This window comes from Penicillium cataractarum, assembly GCF_028827025.1.
Source record: "Penicillium cataractarum strain IBT 29864 chromosome Unknown utg000008l, whole genome shotgun sequence".
In the NCBI taxonomy this organism is placed as follows: domain Eukaryota; kingdom Fungi; phylum Ascomycota; class Eurotiomycetes; order Eurotiales; family Aspergillaceae; genus Penicillium; species Penicillium cataractarum.
In genome coordinates, this window is record NW_026622744.1 from 1752667 (window position 1) to 1771300 (window position 18634).

The window sequence follows — 18634 nt, forward strand, 5'->3', positions numbered from 1 at the left end:
CAAACACAAGGCGTATCTTTGTAGCTTCTCCCGCCGCAGCTTACACATTATCATATAGACTGGCGATATACTTGCTCGCACTAGCTGACAACATGGAGATATCTAGATCAAGTTGAACGAATGTGAAACAAATCTATATCCATATCAAAGTTGTAAAGATCCTTGCAATTATATAACATTGTATATCTCTATGGGAAAGTATATGAGGGTGAAGGGTGGTATGTTATCGTTTTCGACATGGTATCGTGGGAAGCCTTTTTGGAACATCTCGTTGAAAGTGCCCTGCGTATCTCGTCTCGTCGTAAGGCCACAGTGCTGTAGTAGAAAGGAAAATGGTCGGAATTGGAAGATTCGAGCTGGTCCAGAAGCTCGAGGAGGAGGACGGGTTGCGAGAACTAGAGGGAAGGAGGAAGGTCGTGTATGTACAGCACTGAGAAGCCACTAGCCACCAGGGATCCAGCCCCCGTCTTGCATGAGGTCTGTCATGGGAGTATCTTGCCAGTATATTTGGCGCCATTCGTCCTCGAGCTCCATCAAGCCTTCCATCGCCATGGGGACGGGAAGATCGGAATCTGTGAAAGAGAACAGCTGTCGCCAATCTGGATAATCGCGAGATTGATCCATCTGGTCGACCTGCATTGCAGCTGAGTAAGGATCGTTCCGTTCCAATGGGCCCACGTTGAGTCTGAGCGGTGCTGTTATCCAGTTCTCGAAGCCTGGGTTTGCTTGCGGCGACATAGTCTGTTGCGAAAGTGTAGAGTCGGGGGTAGGTACACCATATGACATCGGTCGTGGGGTGTGCATCGTTGATGCAGGAGCAGGAGACGTGACTTGCAAAGCCTTGATCGGAGGCGGGGGCGGGGCCTGGGACTGAGCTGCAGCATATGGCTTGGGGCCGCCGGTAGTTGCCAAGCGGAGATCCTCTTGGAGTCGCTTCGAGTCTTCGAAGAGACGTAGGATTGTACCTGCGTGGACCCAATATGCAGCCAACTCGCGCAGAGAATAAGATGCCGAATCGAAGCGACGTAGAGCGTTGATCGCCAAGACTGGGTTGGAGAACCGAAGCTCCACCCGGACCTGAATCATGGCTGTAAACAGAGTATGAACGCCAGTATACCACAGGAACTTCAAGCGGTCGTTTAGTCTCAGCTCTTCGAAGATAGAAGCAATGACTCCGGCAGCAGCACTGCAAATTTCCGCATCGTGAGGGCCGTAATCATCTGAGTATGCCGAAGCTCTTGGATGCGGCCGATGCAGCAAGATAAGGAAATTGTTATACGTCAGATGAAGCATAGCCGACCATGGGTCCATGTCTGACGCACGAAGGCGCAGGTTGTCGGGAAGCTTTAATGACCAATTTGCAAGCGACTCATCAGCTTCTTGGAGAACCGCCTTGCGACGTTCATCCGTGGCGCGAAGACCAAATCGATCTCTGATCAAATATGAAATCATCGTGCAAAGCTCAGTGAAATGAATCACAAAGTCTGATTGTACGCGAGGTCCACAGTTTTCGAAATCAGCGGGTGTCAAGGGAGAAACGTCTGAATCGTCCAAATTTCTAGAGCTTCGGTTAGCATTCGCAATTTACAGACCATTCTTGAGATCACATACATAGCTTGAGGGCGACCGTATGATAGAGAGACCATCACGTCAAATTGCACCATGATAAACCAGACGCGTCTCCACATTCGCCGATCGCGGGTAACGAAACTACTGGATACTGGATTACGGTGCATACCAAGTCCAGTGGCAATCCGAGCGGCCACACCAACCCAGAAGTGAGCATCTGCAGCAACATCGTCATCGGCACTGTCTGAGTGCCAAGTCAAGAGCAATGCTGCTTGAACAAGGATATCTCGATTTCGCTCGATGCGATTATCGAAAAGATACTTGGTACGGCGGAAGAAGATCTCTTTCAGTGTATCTCGCTCTGGCTTTGGACGAGATACGTGCGTGCCAACCAGGAGGATGGCCTGGAGCAACAAGATTGGCGGGGGATCTGCAGGGTCCCGATTCCGATATTGGGTCATGAACAAATCCTCGTCGACGATTGGATAACCGGGATTAACGTAGGTGAAGTAAGCCTGAACTAGCTCATCCGCTAGTGCGGGCTCGGGAAGTGTGAGCGCATCCATCAGTAGTTGGTCGTGACCAGTCTTCATTTGTCGCCGTGGGATCTCGTTACTGGCGAAATGATATACATTGTCGTCCCGATCTCGCTGCTGGCGGATCAAAAACGACATATTGGAGTGCTCATGACCAACGTAGAATGCGCGTACACCTCGCTGAATCTCTCGTCGGCCGGATTCTTCCTCATCGATTAGTTTCACGAGATGCTGCTCCATCTCCGTGTGAGCCTCGTGGGCGTGCGATAAGTCATGGCGCCCGAATGCGTCAGACCCGGAATTCGCTTGGTACTCATGTTGTTGATTGCTCGCGAGAGATGCAATCCCTGGACCGTTTGAAAAAGCAGTTGGGAAACTTGGAGGCATTGGTGTTCCCGCTGTCGTCGGCGGGTTGGCGACGCTTTCTGAAGTCGGCAGAGGCCGAGATCGGATCGGAACGGGATCGAGGATCGACCGCACTGCAAGGCGCTTTTTCTTCTCATGGATGCGACAGTCGGCCTTGCCAGATGTGCGACAGTTTGTACAGGGTAATCCGACGACACGGGCATCACAGCGAACCTTGCGCCGGTGACAATGAACGCAGGCAGCCGAGCCTAAAAGATTTCCAGTCACCGGTCAGCAAACGTTATCAAGCCTCCAAGGGTTGGATGGCCCGGCGCCAACTAAGAGGACAATCGTATTCTCTACTGAAGAGATGGTCTCTCCAGAGAGATAGATCGGCCCCCGAGAAACGGCCTTCATAAAGTGCTTACCCTGCTTGCGCTTGCTCACCCCATCGCCCGGGAGCGGCGAGGAGGCGTTATCGTTGGCGGTAGACATGGCAGAAGGACCATCGACATCATTCCATGTGCAGATTGGCCACTGCTCTGCATTATTTTGTGAGCAATTCTCACCAGCACCTTCAGGGCATCATGAGGAGCACAGTCTATTGCCGAGGGTAAAAGGACAATCAATGCGACTGTGAAGCGAAAAAGTTCGGGAAGTTGAGGACTGCGGGATCGGGTCCGGTGGAGTCTCACGTGGTGCGGAGAAGAGCGCCGATTATGTAACTGAAATGGTGGGATACGATGGAAAAGTCGCAAAAACACGAGAGATAAGGCTCGGAAAGCAGGGGAAGTATTCGGGAACAAGTGCTCAAGGATCGATAAGCCCCGCGAATCTACAGCTGGCCTAGCCTGGACCCTGGAATCGCCTACAAAACACAGCCGGTTGTAAGCCGGTTATTGTCCACTGGCGTTGATAGAGCTTATCAGCAGAAACGAAGTATTGCCGCGAGTCGTCTACTTTCTATCAGAAATTCTTAAAGGATCCTCGAGAAAGGCCCGTGGTCATAGGTACACAGGTTTTATCAATTCATTTGTCCACCCAATTCCTATGAAAACTCCAAAAATAACGAACGGCGAGTAGCCCTAAATCGAAGGATCCTGCTCGCCACGAAAGCATGAAAACAAAGATGATTGGAACCAGACCAACTCTGTCGTGTCGAATGTATCCTAGTCACTTCACCGACCTTCGAGTAAGCCCAAAGCATTGTCGGCCGAGGGGGCTAGTAGGAAGCTGGATAAAGAGACCCTAGACGCCTGCACGCCTCACGCTTCCATTCTTCAAATCCAACCCGATGTCCAGGCTGACCAAAGATTCCACCAAAGAATTTAGCCACCGGAGGGTAGCCCTAAATCAACGCCTTCTGACAATATCAAGTGTCACCAGTCAAACGAACGGAGCGAATGCCACTAGTAGGACTCTCCACCAGCACCGTTGTGTGGCTGGCCCACCATGGCCGGATATCCGTATGCGGCCGCATCTTGATCCGCTGGATCCAAGTTGGGGTTGAGAATACTGTTCGCACCCTCTGCGCCCTCTGGGAATCCAGCGGGACGAGCTTGACCGCCCCCTCCGACGGGACCACCGGCACCATATCCACTGCTACTGGGGCGGCCCTGGTTTTCGCCTCGAGCAGATTGAGTCTTTCAAAGAATTAGCATGACAGAAACTGTCGTGTTTTTAGGTTGAACTTACCTCGCGGTACTTAGAAAGGTAAATCTTCAAGGCCTCGGCATAGTTCTCAAATCCAAGAGATGTCATTGCGAACAGGATATCCTCGCCGTTGACGGTCTTGCGCTTCTCCTGCTGGCACTTTTCGGATGCTAATCGGGTTGTATCAGTCATATGTCAGGGTTTCGCAGTAATAAAAAGGGCGTCTGATCTCACCCTCGCTGGTAATGAACGAGATGAACTCGCTCACACACTCTTGCATGCATTCTTTGGCTTCTTTGGCGATCTTGGCATTCTCAGGGAGAGCGAGCTTCATGATTCGAGCAACTATAGGATTTTAAATTAGCACGTGCATGATCATTGACAATGTTTGTATCGTCTCATCGTTGGTGAGCAATAGAAGAGAGTATGAGATGGCAGAAAAACAAAGAACAAGATCGATGTTTCTGAGAAACCAGACATCGAGTCGTGTCGTTCAAAGAGCGCAGAGATCGGATCGAGAGAGAACGTTGCAATAGGGCTCCTGAGATGTATGGTGGACAAAGGCGGGGAAAGAAAGAGTGAATGGCAATGGCCGGCCATCAGCAGCAAGGTACGCGCAAATCAGAACCATCGACAAGCTGCAAGGAGACGCAACTAACCATTTGCAATCGGAAGCCACCGATCTTGCTCCTTCACCTCGAACTCGCCCTGACCCTGTGCCTGAGCATCTTGCTGGTCTTTGTCCATTTGCTCTTGCTCTTCGCCGGATTGCGCCCCGGGTTCTTCATGCTCCTTGGGGGAGTGCGACTGTGATTCGGACATGATTATGAGTAGTTTAAGAGGCGCGCGGATCCTTTCGGGCGTCAAGCTTTGTTGTTCGCTCTGCTGGCAACGACCACGTCAGTTCGGTTAAATGATGGCGCGCCCAGAGATTCCGAGATAGCCCAAGCCGCGTCGGATGGAAAAAGAACTGTATTGGCTGGGTACAAACCGCTTCACAGTAGCCTCAGGGAGGAAAAATGTCAGCCGGGGCGGGGGATTTGGCAATAATGCGCGAAAGCTGGCTGTACTTGCGACGCGCGCAATGACACCCGATTAGCGGGGCTGAAACAGGAATAGATCGGACGAGGGTTTGGGAGGAATCGAGTGATTGAAGCGCGATCGCGTCGCACCGGCAGCTGCAGTGCGAATGCCAATTATGCGCGCTTCGCACGTTGGGAGAGGGAACAGGGAGGGCCTCGTGAGCGCAAGAGCTGGAGGAGATGGTGACGCGGGATGCAACGCGGGAAGCGTCGCAGGTGGGTCGAGGGCTTGAGGAGAGGAGTCCTCGAGCCCAACCGGACTCACCTTGAGCAGGGCCGGGGGTGGAAGGATAGAACTAACCTTTGAGGGGAAAGGGGGACCCAGGGTATCGTGATGTAATTTAGGTATATTTTCTGATTATCCCGATTCGTCTGTACAAGGGTCAGGGCGCTGCTGGCGGTGGTTGGGAGAAGAGGGTCCCCCCGTTCATCCAGAGGGCGAATTGGCGAACCAGAACTGCCCCCCGAACGAGCGCGGCGGTTGGCTACTTACCCAAGTAGATATGAGCAGGGAGATATACTTGTCACAAAGACCACAACAGCCACCTGGATTGTTTGCAGAATCAGTGGAGCAAAATTCTAGATTCTGCTGATTTGAGGAGGATGAAGTTGACAATGACAGAGTCAAAGAGTCAGAGGGGAGGCCGCGAGCCGTCGCAAGTCGCATCCGATCACGGCCGCCTCAGGCAACAAGGCAGAAAATCCAGGCGTCATATAATACAGTACTGTTAGATACAAAGATACTGTGTAGATCCGCCACCAACACACAACATCGTGTAATAACGGTATGTTTAAGACCAGATCCCTTCCACTAGGTCATAATCCGTTTTACTGCTTGACTTGATTAAAATCCAAAGTTTATCAGGATACCAGACCTATCCAAGTAAAGCCTGGATGACTGGATTGTCATTTTCCAGGTTGGGTTGCTGAAGGCCTGATGAAACAGGCTGACGGGAAGTCAGGCACCCAGGCTTGCATAAACCAACATGCAAAAGCAAAGAGAATTTCAAATGATGATTTGGCATTATCCATGATGTGTTCGACGCATTTGAATCCGGTTGTTTGATTCACTGCTGCATGACCAGTGACATCAAGGATAGTCGTGCTGATTGGAAATATCCAAGGGCCAACAAGAATTACCAACATATCACAATCATCCTAATAGGGCTATACTCATACATTCCATGAATCATAGTGGCCAATTGTTCTTGTATCCCATGTTTGATTCTTTTTATTTCGCTATGATCAAAGGTGAATCATGCTAGGTTCTCTAGTTTTGTTGCCATTTCCATAAACGCCAATAATCTCCCTCATACGCTCACGCGTGCAACTATTGGAAAAGGCCGGGTATCAAAAAGTATAACCGAAGCATTTGTCCTTCAGGGCTGCACAACCTGGATGTTGTTCTTCTTCTGTAAAATTCAAGCAGAGATGGTCAATACTCCTGGTCTGGGAATGAATGCCTCCAGGGCTCGAGGGCTGCCCTTGGCATGTGGACTGGCTCATAGATTCATCTTGAACTCACCTTCCAGCTATCCAACTCCGTCTGTTTCAACTTGTATTGCTTCAGCATATCCTCCAGCACCTGCTTCAGGCCATCCGAGTTCGTCTTAAGGGTCGGCAGAACCTCCTTGACCGTACGCTCGACCAGGACACCGTTAACCATGCGGAAGCATTTGCGATCTTCGGGAAGAGGGTCCAATGTCTCGATGACGAGTCTATGCCAGTTCAGATTGCATTAGAATCCATGGTGTTCAAAGGTGCGCCTCCATCTTTGCTCCCAGGAGCCAGATCTCATCACACAGTCTCCTCTCTGCCCCCTTAAGTAGCGTGGGCGTGATGCAAGCCTTGCTAGACTTACTTGTGCTCCTCAGCCTCTTGCTCGATGTCTCCGATCTTTTGCGCTAGTTGTTGAAGGGTGTTCTTGAAGTTGGTGTACTGGTTCTGCAGCTCTATTGTGGAGAAATATGTCAGCCATTGTGTAGTTTCATCCGTATTTGAGTCTGGGTCCATCTTACCCTGCTGCTTCTTAGGGTCTACTTGCTGTTGGCTGGACATTGTGACGGTTGTGCTGGTAAGGGACAAGGAGACACAGGAAGCTCAAAAGTCGAGATGACGATGCGGGGCGCTTGGTGCTTGTTCCGCGGGCTCGGCAAGTCGCAATTGGATTTCTCCCACTTATCTACACGGTTTGAAGGGGAAAAATCCTTTGAATTGCAAAGTTTTCAAATTTTAATCACTAAAGAATAATTAAGAAATAAATTCTTTTCTCTTTTTTTGTGCAGGTCGAGACTTGCGCTGCGATATGCGGACAAGCTGATTTCTCACGTGACTGATAACGACTTGTTTGCGCTGTTTGTCTCAGAATTCCAAAGATACGCCGCAACGAGTTAAGCTCCCAGCAGGATCAATTCAAGCCTTGCCTTGACCTACGATTCAGGTCAATACCCACATCATGGATCGCAATGGGGCTGGCCATGGAGTGCCTCCAGCCAAGCGACAGAGAACTGGTCACTTTCAGCACGACCAGGATCAGATGTGGCATCGAGAGCAACTTGTGAAGTCGGGCCTTGCACAACAGACTGGAATTCAACATGCGCACAACCTTGCCGAAGACCAAGAGGATACTCGAGTACATCTAAGTGTCCACGAGCTTCGACCACCCTTCCTCGATGGCCGCACGATCTTCACCACGCAGCTGGACCCGATTTCCGCCATTCGAGATCCCCAGAGTGACATGGCTGTCTTCAGTCGGAAGGGAAGCAAGGTTGTGCGGGAACGTCGACAGCAGCGGGAGCGACAGAGGCAAGCTCAGGATGCGACGACGATGGCAGGTACCACGCTAGGAAATCTTATGGGTGTCAAGGAGGAAGAAGAAGGTGACAGTGCGGTAGCTGCGCCGGTCGAAGAGGTCTACAAGCGGGGAGGAAACAAGTTTGCTCAGCACCTTAAGAAGGACGAAGGCGGCTCTAGTTCGTTTAGCAAGAGCAAGACTCTGCGCGAGCAAAGAGAGTATCTTCCTGCCTTCGCCGTCCGGGAAGATCTCCTACGCGTGATTCGGGACAATCAAGTCATTGTTGTCGTGGGTGAAACGGGCTCCGGAAAAACCACTCAGTTGACTCAGTTCCTGTATGAAGATGGCTACTCGAAGCTCGGAATGATTGGGTGTACGCAGCCTCGTCGTGTGGCAGCTATGAGTGTTGCGAAGCGTGTCAGTGAAGAGATGGAGGTGGACCTTGGTGATCTCGTTGGATATGCCATTCGTTTTGAGGATTGCACCAGCGATAAGACGGTAATCAAATGTGAGTTGGCATCTATACGATTTGGGTGAGCTTCAAATATACTAACTGATTTACGCCTCTACAGATATGACGGATGGTGTCCTGCTCCGAGAGTCTCTGGCACAGGCTGATTTGGATAAATACTCCTGCATCATCATGGACGAAGCACATGAGAGAGGTCTAAACACGGACGTCCTGATGGGTCTTCTTAAAAAAGTTCTCGCTCGACGAAGAGATCTCAAATTGATTGTCACGTCGGCCACGATGAATGCAGAGCGCTTCTCGCGCTTTTTCGGTGGAGCGCCAGAGTTTATTATTCCTGGCAGAACATTCCCCGTGGACCTTCACTTCTCCCGGTCCCCTTGTGAAGATTACGTCGATAGTGCGGTCAAGCAGGTCTTGACCATCCACGTCTCGCAGGGTCCCGGTGATATTCTCGTTTTCATGACGGGACAAGAAGACATTGAAGCAACTTGCGAGCTCATTGACGAACGATTAAATCTGCTCAATGATCCGCCAAAACTCAGCATCTTGCCTATTTACAGTCAACTACCAGCAGAGCAACAAGCAAAGGTCTTCGAGAGGGCAGAAAAGGGGGTTCGCAAGGTTATTGTGGCCACCAACATTGCCGAAACCAGTCTAACCATCGACGGAATCATGTACGTTGTGGATCCAGGATACTCCAAGCTCAAGACGTACAACCCCAAAATGGGCATGGACAGTCTTCAAATCACCCCGATCTCCCAGGCCAATGCCAATCAGCGATCTGGCCGTGCTGGACGAACTGGCCCCGGAAAAGCTTATCGCCTGTACACCGAGTCGGCCTTTAAGAACGAGCTTTACATGCAGACAATTCCAGAAATCCAGCGTACGAGTCTCGCAAACACAGTGTTGCTGCTGAAGTCCCTTGGCGTGAAGGATCTTCTTGAATTCGATTTCATGGATCCTCCTTCACAAGAAGTCATGTCTACCTCCCTTTTCGAACTTTGGGCTCTTGGAGCTCTGGACAACCTGGGTGAACTTACCCAACTCGGCCGCCGCATGACGCCTTTCCCCGCTGATCCGGCCCTTGCCAAACTTATCATAATGGCTTCCGAGGTATACGGTTGCAGTGAGGAAATGCTTACGATCGTGTCCATGCTCACGGTCCCTCATGTCTTCTACCGACCCAAGGAGCGCGAGGAAGAGGCCGACTCTGCCCACGAAAAGTTCTACGTCCACGAATCGGATCATCTGACTCTACTCCATGTCTTTACGCAGTGGAGAGCTAATGGCTGCTCCGACCGCTGGTGTACCCGGCACTTCCTTCATGCGAAAAATTTGAGACAGGCCAAGGAAGTCCGTGATCAATTCCAAGACATTATGACACAGCAAAAGATGCCACTCATCAGCTGCGGCACGGACTGGGATGTCATTCGCAAGTGTATTTGCTCCGGCTTCTATCATCAAGCTGCGCGACGAGGCGGTGGCAGTGGTAGTGAGAAAGAATACCTCAACCTTCGCACCAGTGTCTCTATGTACCTACAAAGATCAAGCGCCCTGTCTGGGCTGAGTGATGCCCCTCCATTCGTTGTCTACCACGAGTTGAGGTTGACAGCAAGAGAGTACATGTCTGTTGTGACAGCCGTCGATCCTGAGGTAAGTTTGTCACGTCCTTCTTCTGGCGTACATCGTTAGCTAACTGCATTTATCTAGTGGCTTGCCGATCTCGGCGGTGTCTTCTACTCCATGAAAGAGAAAGGCTACTCTCAGCGTGACCGTCGTATCAAAGAGCGAGAAATCAATAAAAGCATGCAGATCCAACAAGAGATGGCAGACGCTCGTGCGATTGCTGCTCGAGCTAAAGAAGCCGAGAAAGAAGTCGATTCTACGCGACGCAAAACCGAAATCGAGGTTGGGGGAGCCCGGTCGGTTGTGCGTCGGCCTGCTGTTATCAAGGGTGGTAAAAGGCAGATTGGCGGGGTGACTGCTTCTTCATCCCCTTCCCCTCGACCTGGTGCTGGAGGCAGTGGCTCCGGAGGTAGTGTGGTGAAGAAACCCATCGGACGGAGGAGGCCAGGTCAATTTTAAGGTGATCGCCCTACAGGCATGCCTCACACGACATGCCATTCATATACGTTTGTACAAAAGCCATACAAATCACTTTTAGAAGTCTGGACTTGTGTTGCAAGCATCCAGAGTCATTGAATAAGATACCCATCGTTTGATCTCAAACCTCTTCCGCGATCTACGTGCTTCTTGAAATGCCATTCTTCAAACTCCATGATTCGCATTGGTATTTTATACAAAAAGAAATCATTCAGACTGGAAGCTCAAAGTGGGCAGAGCTACAGGCGTATACATCTGCAATTGGCGCTTAAAAACCAGAACCAAGTTGAGCATCAGATATCGAGGTTGTCCTGCCCTTTGTCGAACGGACCAGCGCCAGAAAAAGCGAAGAGCGAGTATCTTGATGCGATGATAGGACCGAGGGATTTAGTTGATGAAGTTGATGCAGAAGAAGTGTAGGATCAGACTTCCAAAGATATAATCGGCGAAAGCTCTATATAACGCATTAGTACTCCAAGTCACAACGATTCAGAAGTCACGCCCGCGATCAACCCACCTCTCGTGCGAGGTACCAGAGCCCTGATCCTCATTATCATCTGCGAAACGGGCATTCTTCCCCTTGGAGCTGGGCTTGCTGGATGATCCGGAACCGCTATCACTTGTTTGCATACGAAGACTGGCCGTGAGGACGAACTGGCCGACAGCTGCGCTGAAGCCACTCAGGAAGGCGTTGAAAGGCTAGAATCGACGACAATTGTTAGATTGGATCCATAAGTAGAGAAGAAAGCAATTGAGGAATCCACGCTTTCGCCAATGCTGCATGGTTCATAATCAACTTACGTAGTTTCCAGCCAACACACAGTACAAGAACTGGAGTCCACCGACGAGAACTAGGAAGGCCATGAAAGCATCCAGAAGCAATGTCCGTTGCGGAGTAGTCGCAAGGTACTGCTCCCAAACATGTTGCGCAATTGCAGCAGCAGAAGCATTAGTCTTCAGGGTTGAAGGGCCCGAAGAGAGAGTTGCGGGCGTAACGGGTGCCGGCGCGGAGGTAGTTGAGGCCGCGTGTCGTTTGGCAGGCATGGTTGCTGGAATGGGCGGGTGTCGGGTTTTGGTAGAGAATAGAAAAGGTTCCAGTGGAATGCTTCGCAGGATATTAAAGGAGTGCCGCACTGTTGGAAGCAATTCAAGGTTGTTGAATAACTCAATGGCGTGGGGAAAGGAAGATCAATTGATGCCAGCTGGGAGCTTCGTTATCGGGGAGGGTCACGTGGTTGATATGCCGCCATTGGTGGATGTGGAAGTACATCAGCTTTCCACTACTTCCATCTACTCATCAGGAATACAGAATAGCCAGCAACCGCTGAATCTCACCTGAACAATTTTCGCTGTATTTGGATATCATAATAAATGAGATAATCCAGCTCTGAGATCCGCTGCTCGTCGGCGGCGCAGAAGCTCCATTACCTCGTCCCTATCTGGCCAAAATGACGCAGCAGCCTCGACCACTTGGTCGGCAACCTGGATCTCTGCTCCTCGGTTGAGAAGCAACTTCATCACTTTACCACCATTCCGAAAATTGAATGCAGCACCATAAACTACTTTTGTGGTGATCTTGATGTCCGCCCCTCTGTAGTCGAGGAGAAGCTTCGTGATCGCTTCACCCTTCGGTTGGTTTGACGCAGCCCAATAGATTATATCTTCGGTGATCCTCATCTCTGACCCTCGTTGGTCAAACAAAATCTGCATCATTTGCTCTCCATAATCCATATTCGATGCAACGATCTCGATAATCCTCTTAGTGATCTTGATATCTGCACGGTCGAGAAGAAGCTTCAGCACCTCTGCTCCACCTCCACTATTCGTCACCGCAGCCCGTATCACATCTTCATCGATCTTCATGTTTCGCTCGTCAATAAGCGAGTGCACAACCTCTGTGAGATCTAAGAACGTTGCCCAATGCAAGCACGACCACTTCTTGGACAGCACGACCGGAATCATCTGCCCAAGATCAAATGTAGGATAGCGAGTCCAGTATTTAGAGTGACCTCTTTTATCGCACAAAATGATCACTTTTTGAACCCATCCATGCCCTAGACTGTGACCTTGTCTTACGTGGGATGTCCAGTGTGCTGCAGAATACCTCGAAAATGCATTCTCAGGGATGTCCGGGTCATAATCGTGATCGTGCATCTTGAAGTTCTCAAAGCTGAGATATGTGATGCAGAGCTTTGCAAGGAGAAGGTGCGCGTGACGTAGATCTATGGAACGTCTCCATGTACCTGGCGCAGCGGGCTCAGGTCCCTCTTGTAGTAGCAATTCCCTCGCAGTCTGCTGAATCAGATACAATCGTGAATCGATAACGCTAACGAACAAGCCGCATACATCGCGTATCCACTGCTTGCGCTTTTCGGGACCTTCAAGGTCCAAGTCTTCGAAACATCTGCAGGCTTCATGAATTTCTAGCACAAGATCAATCTCGGAGAGGTCTAGTGGCCGGTGTGTTGCGACAATAATTTCCAGCAGTCTTCTTCCGTCTCCGTGATACCTGCTGTTGCACCGCTGCAGGATCTTTTCGTACGCTTGATCAACGGTCTCTGGTAATCTATCAATTTCTCGCAGAATCTTAGCCTGTGTATTACCATGAAAACCCCGAAGGAAATCCAAGGTTAGATTTAGCCATACATAGGTCCTGTTTTCGGCCATAGATAATCGGCGCTTCTCAGCGTCCCCAATATCACGAGAGAGATTTCTTTCTCTTATGATCTCATCCACTCTAGCGTTCATCACCATATCAATTTCTTGACTGACACCCCTCCATTCATCTTCGCCTGCGAGGCGAATAGATGGAAATTGACGAGTCATGTTGGCAAATCTTCGCTCGATATCACCGTAAGGACGACTTGTGACGAGAAATTTGAGTTTGAAATTCCCGTTTTGACTTCGCTGAGGCATTTGGTAGACTTGATCCAATTCTTGTATGAGTCTATCGCGGTCAGATTGTCGGCATTCATCAAGGGCATCCATGAGACAAATAATGTCTCCACTGGAAGGATCTTCGACCACGGAGAGCAATAACTTCCAAAGAGACTCGAAATTTGATTTCAGTTGCTCCCCCTCCTGGCGTATTATCTTCTGAGCGTTCTTCTGGAAGAGATCTGGCTTCGTGCAAAATAGCTGATGCAGGAGCCCGCAAATTGCAGTTGCCGCACTGCTTTGCTCCTCGATGTACTTGAAAAAGAAATAGCATATTGTCGCTGACGAATCTTGAGCTAGAATATCATCAACCAGAGCTCTAGATAAAACATATTTCCCGCAACCAGGATCTGCGGAAAGCCAGAGGAGATTGGCATGGTTGTTATTTTCCCATTCTAGAAATTTTGGATGATTGAGAAACCATCTGCATGTACCCCGGACTGGTGCAGGATTGATGTTTTTCTGTGCCTCATAATTTGAGGTGAAAAAGAAACTTTGCCCTTGGCCTACATATCAAATTTAAGTCACTATCTAAGGGGATAATGATGTCTCATCGATGAGATGATTCTACGAGACAGCCTTACCGGAGGAAGGATGAGATGAATAGACTGAAATGGGGCCATGACTGATTCCCACTTGAAAACCGGAGTTTACCCCACCGAAAGATATACTTTCCATGATTAAACTTGATGCTAGAGGGGTTTTCAGATACAAGGTTATTGAGTCTTCGATGGGCATAGGCGTAAACCGCAATGTACTGAGGGGCAACTTCAGCCTAACTATCATGTGATTTGATAGTACATGCAGTCACAATGTCCTTTACAAGGAGGAATCATTGCCATTCCTTATAGTTCCCCAATTTTTGGCTGTTATCTAAATATGGCTCTTTTTGAACCTTGAATCAGTTGGTGAACAAGGAATTATGTTTCAAAGCTCTTTGAAATGAACCAGAGAGTGAGTGATGTAGTTAGTAGTCAGTACCTTGGATGTTCTGCGAGCTGTGCAAGAGGTATCATGGCGGCCATATTGGAGATTCGCATGGTCCTCTTGATCATTCTTTAGGGCATAAGGATAAATTTCCCACGTAAATAGTTTCCATGTCAACTTCATAACATTGGTACCTATGCTAACCTCTCACTATCAACTTCAGGTACCGCCCAACCTTGAAGGATATCAAACTATATACAAATCCACAACTACTCCCCTATTTGCATTCACAGTTCCCATACTCTTCACCTCCACTGCCCAGCATCCTCCACCCCCCTCGCAACCCTCTTCGCCCCATCCTCAACCCCCGTCCCGGCACTCCCAATCGCATCACCAACAGGCTTCCCAGCACTCCCAGTAGCACTAGTAATAGTATCGCCTACACCACGCGTCGCAGCACCAGTGACACCGCCAACGGTGCGAGTAACGCCGCCGACCGTATTTCCCAGAGTTGATGTGACGAATTTAGCGGCGCCCGTTACGCCGATGTCTTGGGAGGAGGTGTTGATTGGCATTTTTGTGGAGAGTTGACGTATTGAAAGTTGGATGTAGTGTGATGTGGTTTGTTTTGGGAGGTATTATTATTTATTGACTGGTTTGGTAAAGTCAAATGATTCTTTTTGGATTTGTAGTGTGTGAAAAGCGGTATGGAGAGTTGGGGTCGACGTTGATATAGATCTTGATAGGGAGGGTATGATGTCATTGTTTACGCGGATGATGATGGTTGTGGCTGTACAACGCGATCATCTTTTAATTTATCGCAGGTAGTGGCACGGTAATCTGATAGGCGATAGAATGTGGAAAGGGTGGTCAGTTAATCTAAATTGACTTCTATTTGCATCATTTCTTAGCTGTGGTCGTCACTGTAAGCCTATTTCGCTATGTCTGTGGCTGACTGTGGTGATACTCGACGACGTCCACGGACTAAAGAATGACGGTGCTCTTTCGCCTCAAATGAAGTCCAGTATAAGGTGTAGCCCTGTTACTTTCGAGTAGCTACCTATGCGGCAACCTAGGATGCAATAAGACCAGGTTGATAGCAGAGCATCGCGGCTGGATTGATGGGTATTTTATCAAGAGAGAAGATAACTATATTCACATTGAGTGGAGGGGAATTAAGAGCTTGCCCAAAGACAAGCTCAACAAATTTACACCGTATGTCGTCACGTCATAATAGATCAACCCCAGAAGAGGTAAGAGCGCCAAAACACCACATCTATATCTAAACGCCAAAAGTCCAGAATGGAGTCGGGTGAGATGCAGATGGGGAACACCATCGAGCATCAACCAAAGCAGAATCATGCAAACCATTCCGTAACGTGAGTCCCCTTTCCAAGCTCTGTATCTTCATTTTCAACATCCATCTGGAAGTCGCGCATAACTTGGTCCCATTCATCCCAGCTAAGCGTAGCAGTTTCGGGAATATTGACTTGACTCATGAACGTGTTGTTACTCATGGGCGTATTAAATGATAGTCCCGTAGGCACGTTGATTGCCGAGACTGGTTCTTGCGGTGGGGGATTATCCAGAGTGACCGGTGCCAGGAAGTTGGTATTTGGGAAGATGCTCTGCAATGTCTCCCAGGGTCCCTGGTTCAGATCAATATCTAGATCGGACTTTTCTTGGATTGGCTGGTTTTGGGACGGAGGGATCGATGAGGGAAGTGGTGTGTTATTTGGCATGTGTATTTGAGGGAGGGTGTGGTGGTGTGTCAATGCAAAGTCGGTGGGATCATGGTTATAAGCTACCCGGTTCGGACCAAACTTGGCGAGGAGTTCTTCCTGTTGCTTAGCGCGAGTTGACGCGGCTCGTTTCATCAATGCGGCTAGCGGGCGCCATAGCATGCCCTTCTTGTGTGTTGCCTGACGTTCCCAGTCCAAGTAGATACCCTGGACTGCACTCCAAGCCCGATCGGTGACAGGGCAGACTGGACGAACGCACACCTCGGATAGAACGAATGCGACTCCATGCCATTGCATATTAGTTCGGAACAGCCAGCCCCATTTTGCGGTCTTCGGGTCACTTTCCAACAACCGACCAAACTCGAGGACCTCGATGGCTGTCAGGAATAAGCTCTCGCGAGTGGCCTGAGACACATTGAGGACGCGATCTCTTCGGGTCATTGGGTGATGCACCACCAGCCACAGCTTTGCAAGAATAAGACGTCCCACTGTCGCCGTTGCCCAGTGGATCGGAATATTCATGTTGCAGTGCTTGATGTAGCGATTCTCAACACGATTGCTGATAATCTCGATCATCCGTTCACAGCGTTCGATTCCGGGGGCAGTCTCGCCCATGCGGAATCGAATACCTGGACAAGAGTAATTCGCGCGTCGCAGGGCGCTAGTGATTTCACAACGAATCAGACAGAAAGTGACATCTGTGATACCCTCGCGTTCAGCCGGGGCCTCGGTCATTTCTGGAGTGATATCGTCATCATTGATATTCAAGGGAAGCCGAGTATCGTACATGCTCTCGTTGATTTGTGGGTCGGTGCCATGGTCTTCAGACGAACGAACATCCATCAGACAAATGTGCCACCACAAGCGTCGGCGCATCTCCGTCTCATAGGGCTTTAGGTCGAAGTTGGTACCGTCCCGATGCAACCCCAGTCCTTGGGCAAGGCGGAGAATGACCGAGTTCATGGACCAGACAAACTTAGAGTCGTCCTCTCGGCGAACGCAAATTAGGAAGAGAACTGCAGCTTGGATGAGCACCAAGCTCTGTGTATTGAGGAGACCAGCCCTAGACAGAGCTTGCTCAACGGCAAAGCGGTAGCGTTTGACCAGAATGCTTCGCTCTTCGCCAAATCGGGCGATACATTCTTCAGCTTTCAAGCTGACAATAGCCGAAAAGTAAATTGCAAACACGAGCGCTTCGTTATTCTTATCCAACGATTCGGGATTCTGTGCAGCCTCGACCAACAAACTCCGAGCCGTTCCCTTGTGCACGATAGTGATCAGAGGCGCAACATTTTCCTTGTAAGCTTCCCAAAACATCGACACCTTGGGTAAATTGGGGTGGAATTCCCTGAGCGAGTGCGACAAGGAATAAAATCCGAATAGAAAGCCGTCGTGGGAGCCGGAATGGGAGGATTCTGGAGAGGGAACATCCTCTTCGTCGGATGAGGAGTGGTCTAAAATGTCTTGAAGTTCTTCGATCTAAAAACATGATAGGCTTGTTAGCTAATGTCGCACAGTTGATCGGCAGGTGATCGACAGGCAGAGAACTGGTTACACATACCTCGTCCCCAAGACTCGCCCACAGCCGATTGCTCACATATCGACTCCTGCCTTCATCAATAACCAGCCTCCCAAACTCATTCTCAAACTTCTTCGGCGCAAGCTTCTTAGGATCGTCATTCTCGAACGGGCAACCCGAGTCCTGAGCGGGCGGTGGAACGGAGCCGGGAGTAGTCGACGGCGCGGTCACCACGGTAGGAGGAACGGTAGGGAGCGGGGAAAAAGTGTTAGACGGTTGGGTTGGCGAGATACTAGATGTCGAACCGGGATTATCGGGAGGTTTCCCACTCAAATGCTCGATGACGCCCTCGAGGCGACGCAAGCGCGAAAGCAGCTCGGCATCGGGCGGACGCTTAGACTTGCGCGGGGCTCGGCCCGGTGGGGGAAACACGCAGTCAATACCGGCCTTGACACAATTCGAGCAAGGCGAACGCTTATTACAGCGGACCTTCCGCCGACGACAAGTTACACAGCTCCGCGCGCTGGCTATATCCGAGACCGGGCGGGGGGCGGTGGCGGGCACGCCAGAGCGCGCACCGGTTGGAGAATTCTCACTGGCGGGGGAGGAGTTCAGCCCCTCCGGAGAAGCAGAGTGGAATGACATGACAACCCAGGGGAAGACCAAGTTACCCGCATTCTTTGCCCTTCCAACTTGTGCAGACGTGATGTGAGATTTCTGGCGGTTCAAAAAAAGGACATGTCAGTCTCTCGAGGTCCGTATTCAAAGGGGCCCTGGGGGCCACATGTGACCCGTGACTCAGCCTGTTTTGCCCGTCCACTTTGGGTAAATTCGCGTTATCCCCGAAAGCTTCATTTGCTCCGCTCACAGCCTTGTGGGAACATGAGGGAGGGGTTTTCTTCTCTAATCAGGTGTAATGATGCATTGATATATACTACATCTACGCTATACTTAT

The 18634-nt window shown here is 50.0% G+C and overlaps 8 protein-coding genes across 8 annotated transcripts; 1 reads left to right on the plus strand and 7 right to left on the minus strand.

Moving 5' to 3' along the window:
- Window positions 1-441: 441 nt before the first annotated feature.
- On the minus strand, window positions 442-2945 carry N7496_009771 (Acetamidase regulatory protein; the record flags this gene model as incomplete). Its single annotated transcript, XM_056702684.1, has 3 exons — window positions 442-1558; window positions 1612-2719; window positions 2879-2945. The coding sequence occupies 3 exons, from the start codon at window positions 2943-2945 to the stop codon at window positions 442-444; spliced, it is 2292 nt and encodes a 763-aa protein (XP_056551684.1).
- A 914-nt stretch (window positions 2946-3859) lies between these two features.
- On the minus strand, window positions 3860-4968 carry N7496_009772 (nuclear transcription factor Y subunit beta; the record flags this gene model as incomplete). The annotated part of the gene is made up of 4 exons (XM_056702685.1): window positions 4763-4968; window positions 4338-4448; window positions 4146-4273; window positions 3860-4093 (listed from the first exon to the last, which is right to left on the minus strand). The coding sequence occupies exons 1-4, from the start codon at window positions 4923-4925 to the stop codon at window positions 3860-3862; spliced, it is 636 nt and encodes a 211-aa protein (XP_056551685.1). The 5' UTR covers window positions 4926-4968.
- A 1596-nt stretch (window positions 4969-6564) lies between these two features.
- Window positions 6565-7243, minus strand: N7496_009773 (putative prefoldin subunit 2; the record flags this gene model as incomplete). The annotated part of the gene is made up of 3 exons (XM_056702686.1): window positions 6565-6597; window positions 6711-6903; window positions 7047-7243. The coding sequence occupies 3 exons, from the start codon at window positions 7241-7243 to the stop codon at window positions 6565-6567; spliced, it is 423 nt and encodes a 140-aa protein (XP_056551686.1).
- A 397-nt stretch (window positions 7244-7640) lies between these two features.
- Window positions 7641-10536, plus strand: N7496_009774 (putative mRNA splicing factor RNA helicase (Prp16); the record flags this gene model as incomplete). Its single annotated transcript, XM_056702687.1, has 3 exons — window positions 7641-8487; window positions 8552-10104; window positions 10162-10536. 3 exons carry the CDS (start codon window positions 7641-7643, stop codon window positions 10534-10536), a joined length of 2775 nt encoding a protein of 924 aa, XP_056551687.1.
- Window positions 10537-10941: 405 nt separating this feature from the next.
- On the minus strand, window positions 10942-11598 carry N7496_009775 (putative oligosaccharyl transferase subunit Dad1; the record flags this gene model as incomplete). Its single annotated transcript, XM_056702688.1, has 3 exons — window positions 10942-11008; window positions 11072-11253; window positions 11356-11598. 3 exons carry the CDS (start codon window positions 11596-11598, stop codon window positions 10942-10944), a joined length of 492 nt encoding a protein of 163 aa, XP_056551688.1.
- Window positions 11599-11916: 318 nt separating this feature from the next.
- N7496_009776 (uncharacterized protein) lies at window positions 11917-13470 on the minus strand (the record flags this gene model as incomplete). Its single annotated transcript, XM_056702689.1, has 1 exon — window positions 11917-13470. The coding sequence occupies one exon, from the start codon at window positions 13468-13470 to the stop codon at window positions 11917-11919; it is 1554 nt and encodes a 517-aa protein (XP_056551689.1).
- A 1253-nt stretch (window positions 13471-14723) lies between these two features.
- Window positions 14724-14993, minus strand: N7496_009777 (uncharacterized protein; the record flags this gene model as incomplete). The annotated part of the gene is made up of 1 exon (XM_056702690.1): window positions 14724-14993. One exon carries the CDS (start codon window positions 14991-14993, stop codon window positions 14724-14726), a length of 270 nt encoding a protein of 89 aa, XP_056551690.1.
- Window positions 14994-15776: 783 nt separating this feature from the next.
- N7496_009778 (putative C6 transcription factor) lies at window positions 15777-18324 on the minus strand (the record flags this gene model as incomplete). The annotated part of the gene is made up of 2 exons (XM_056702691.1): window positions 15777-17639; window positions 17722-18324. 2 exons carry the CDS (start codon window positions 18322-18324, stop codon window positions 15777-15779), a joined length of 2466 nt encoding a protein of 821 aa, XP_056551691.1.
- Between the last annotated feature and the right edge of the window lie 310 nt (window positions 18325-18634).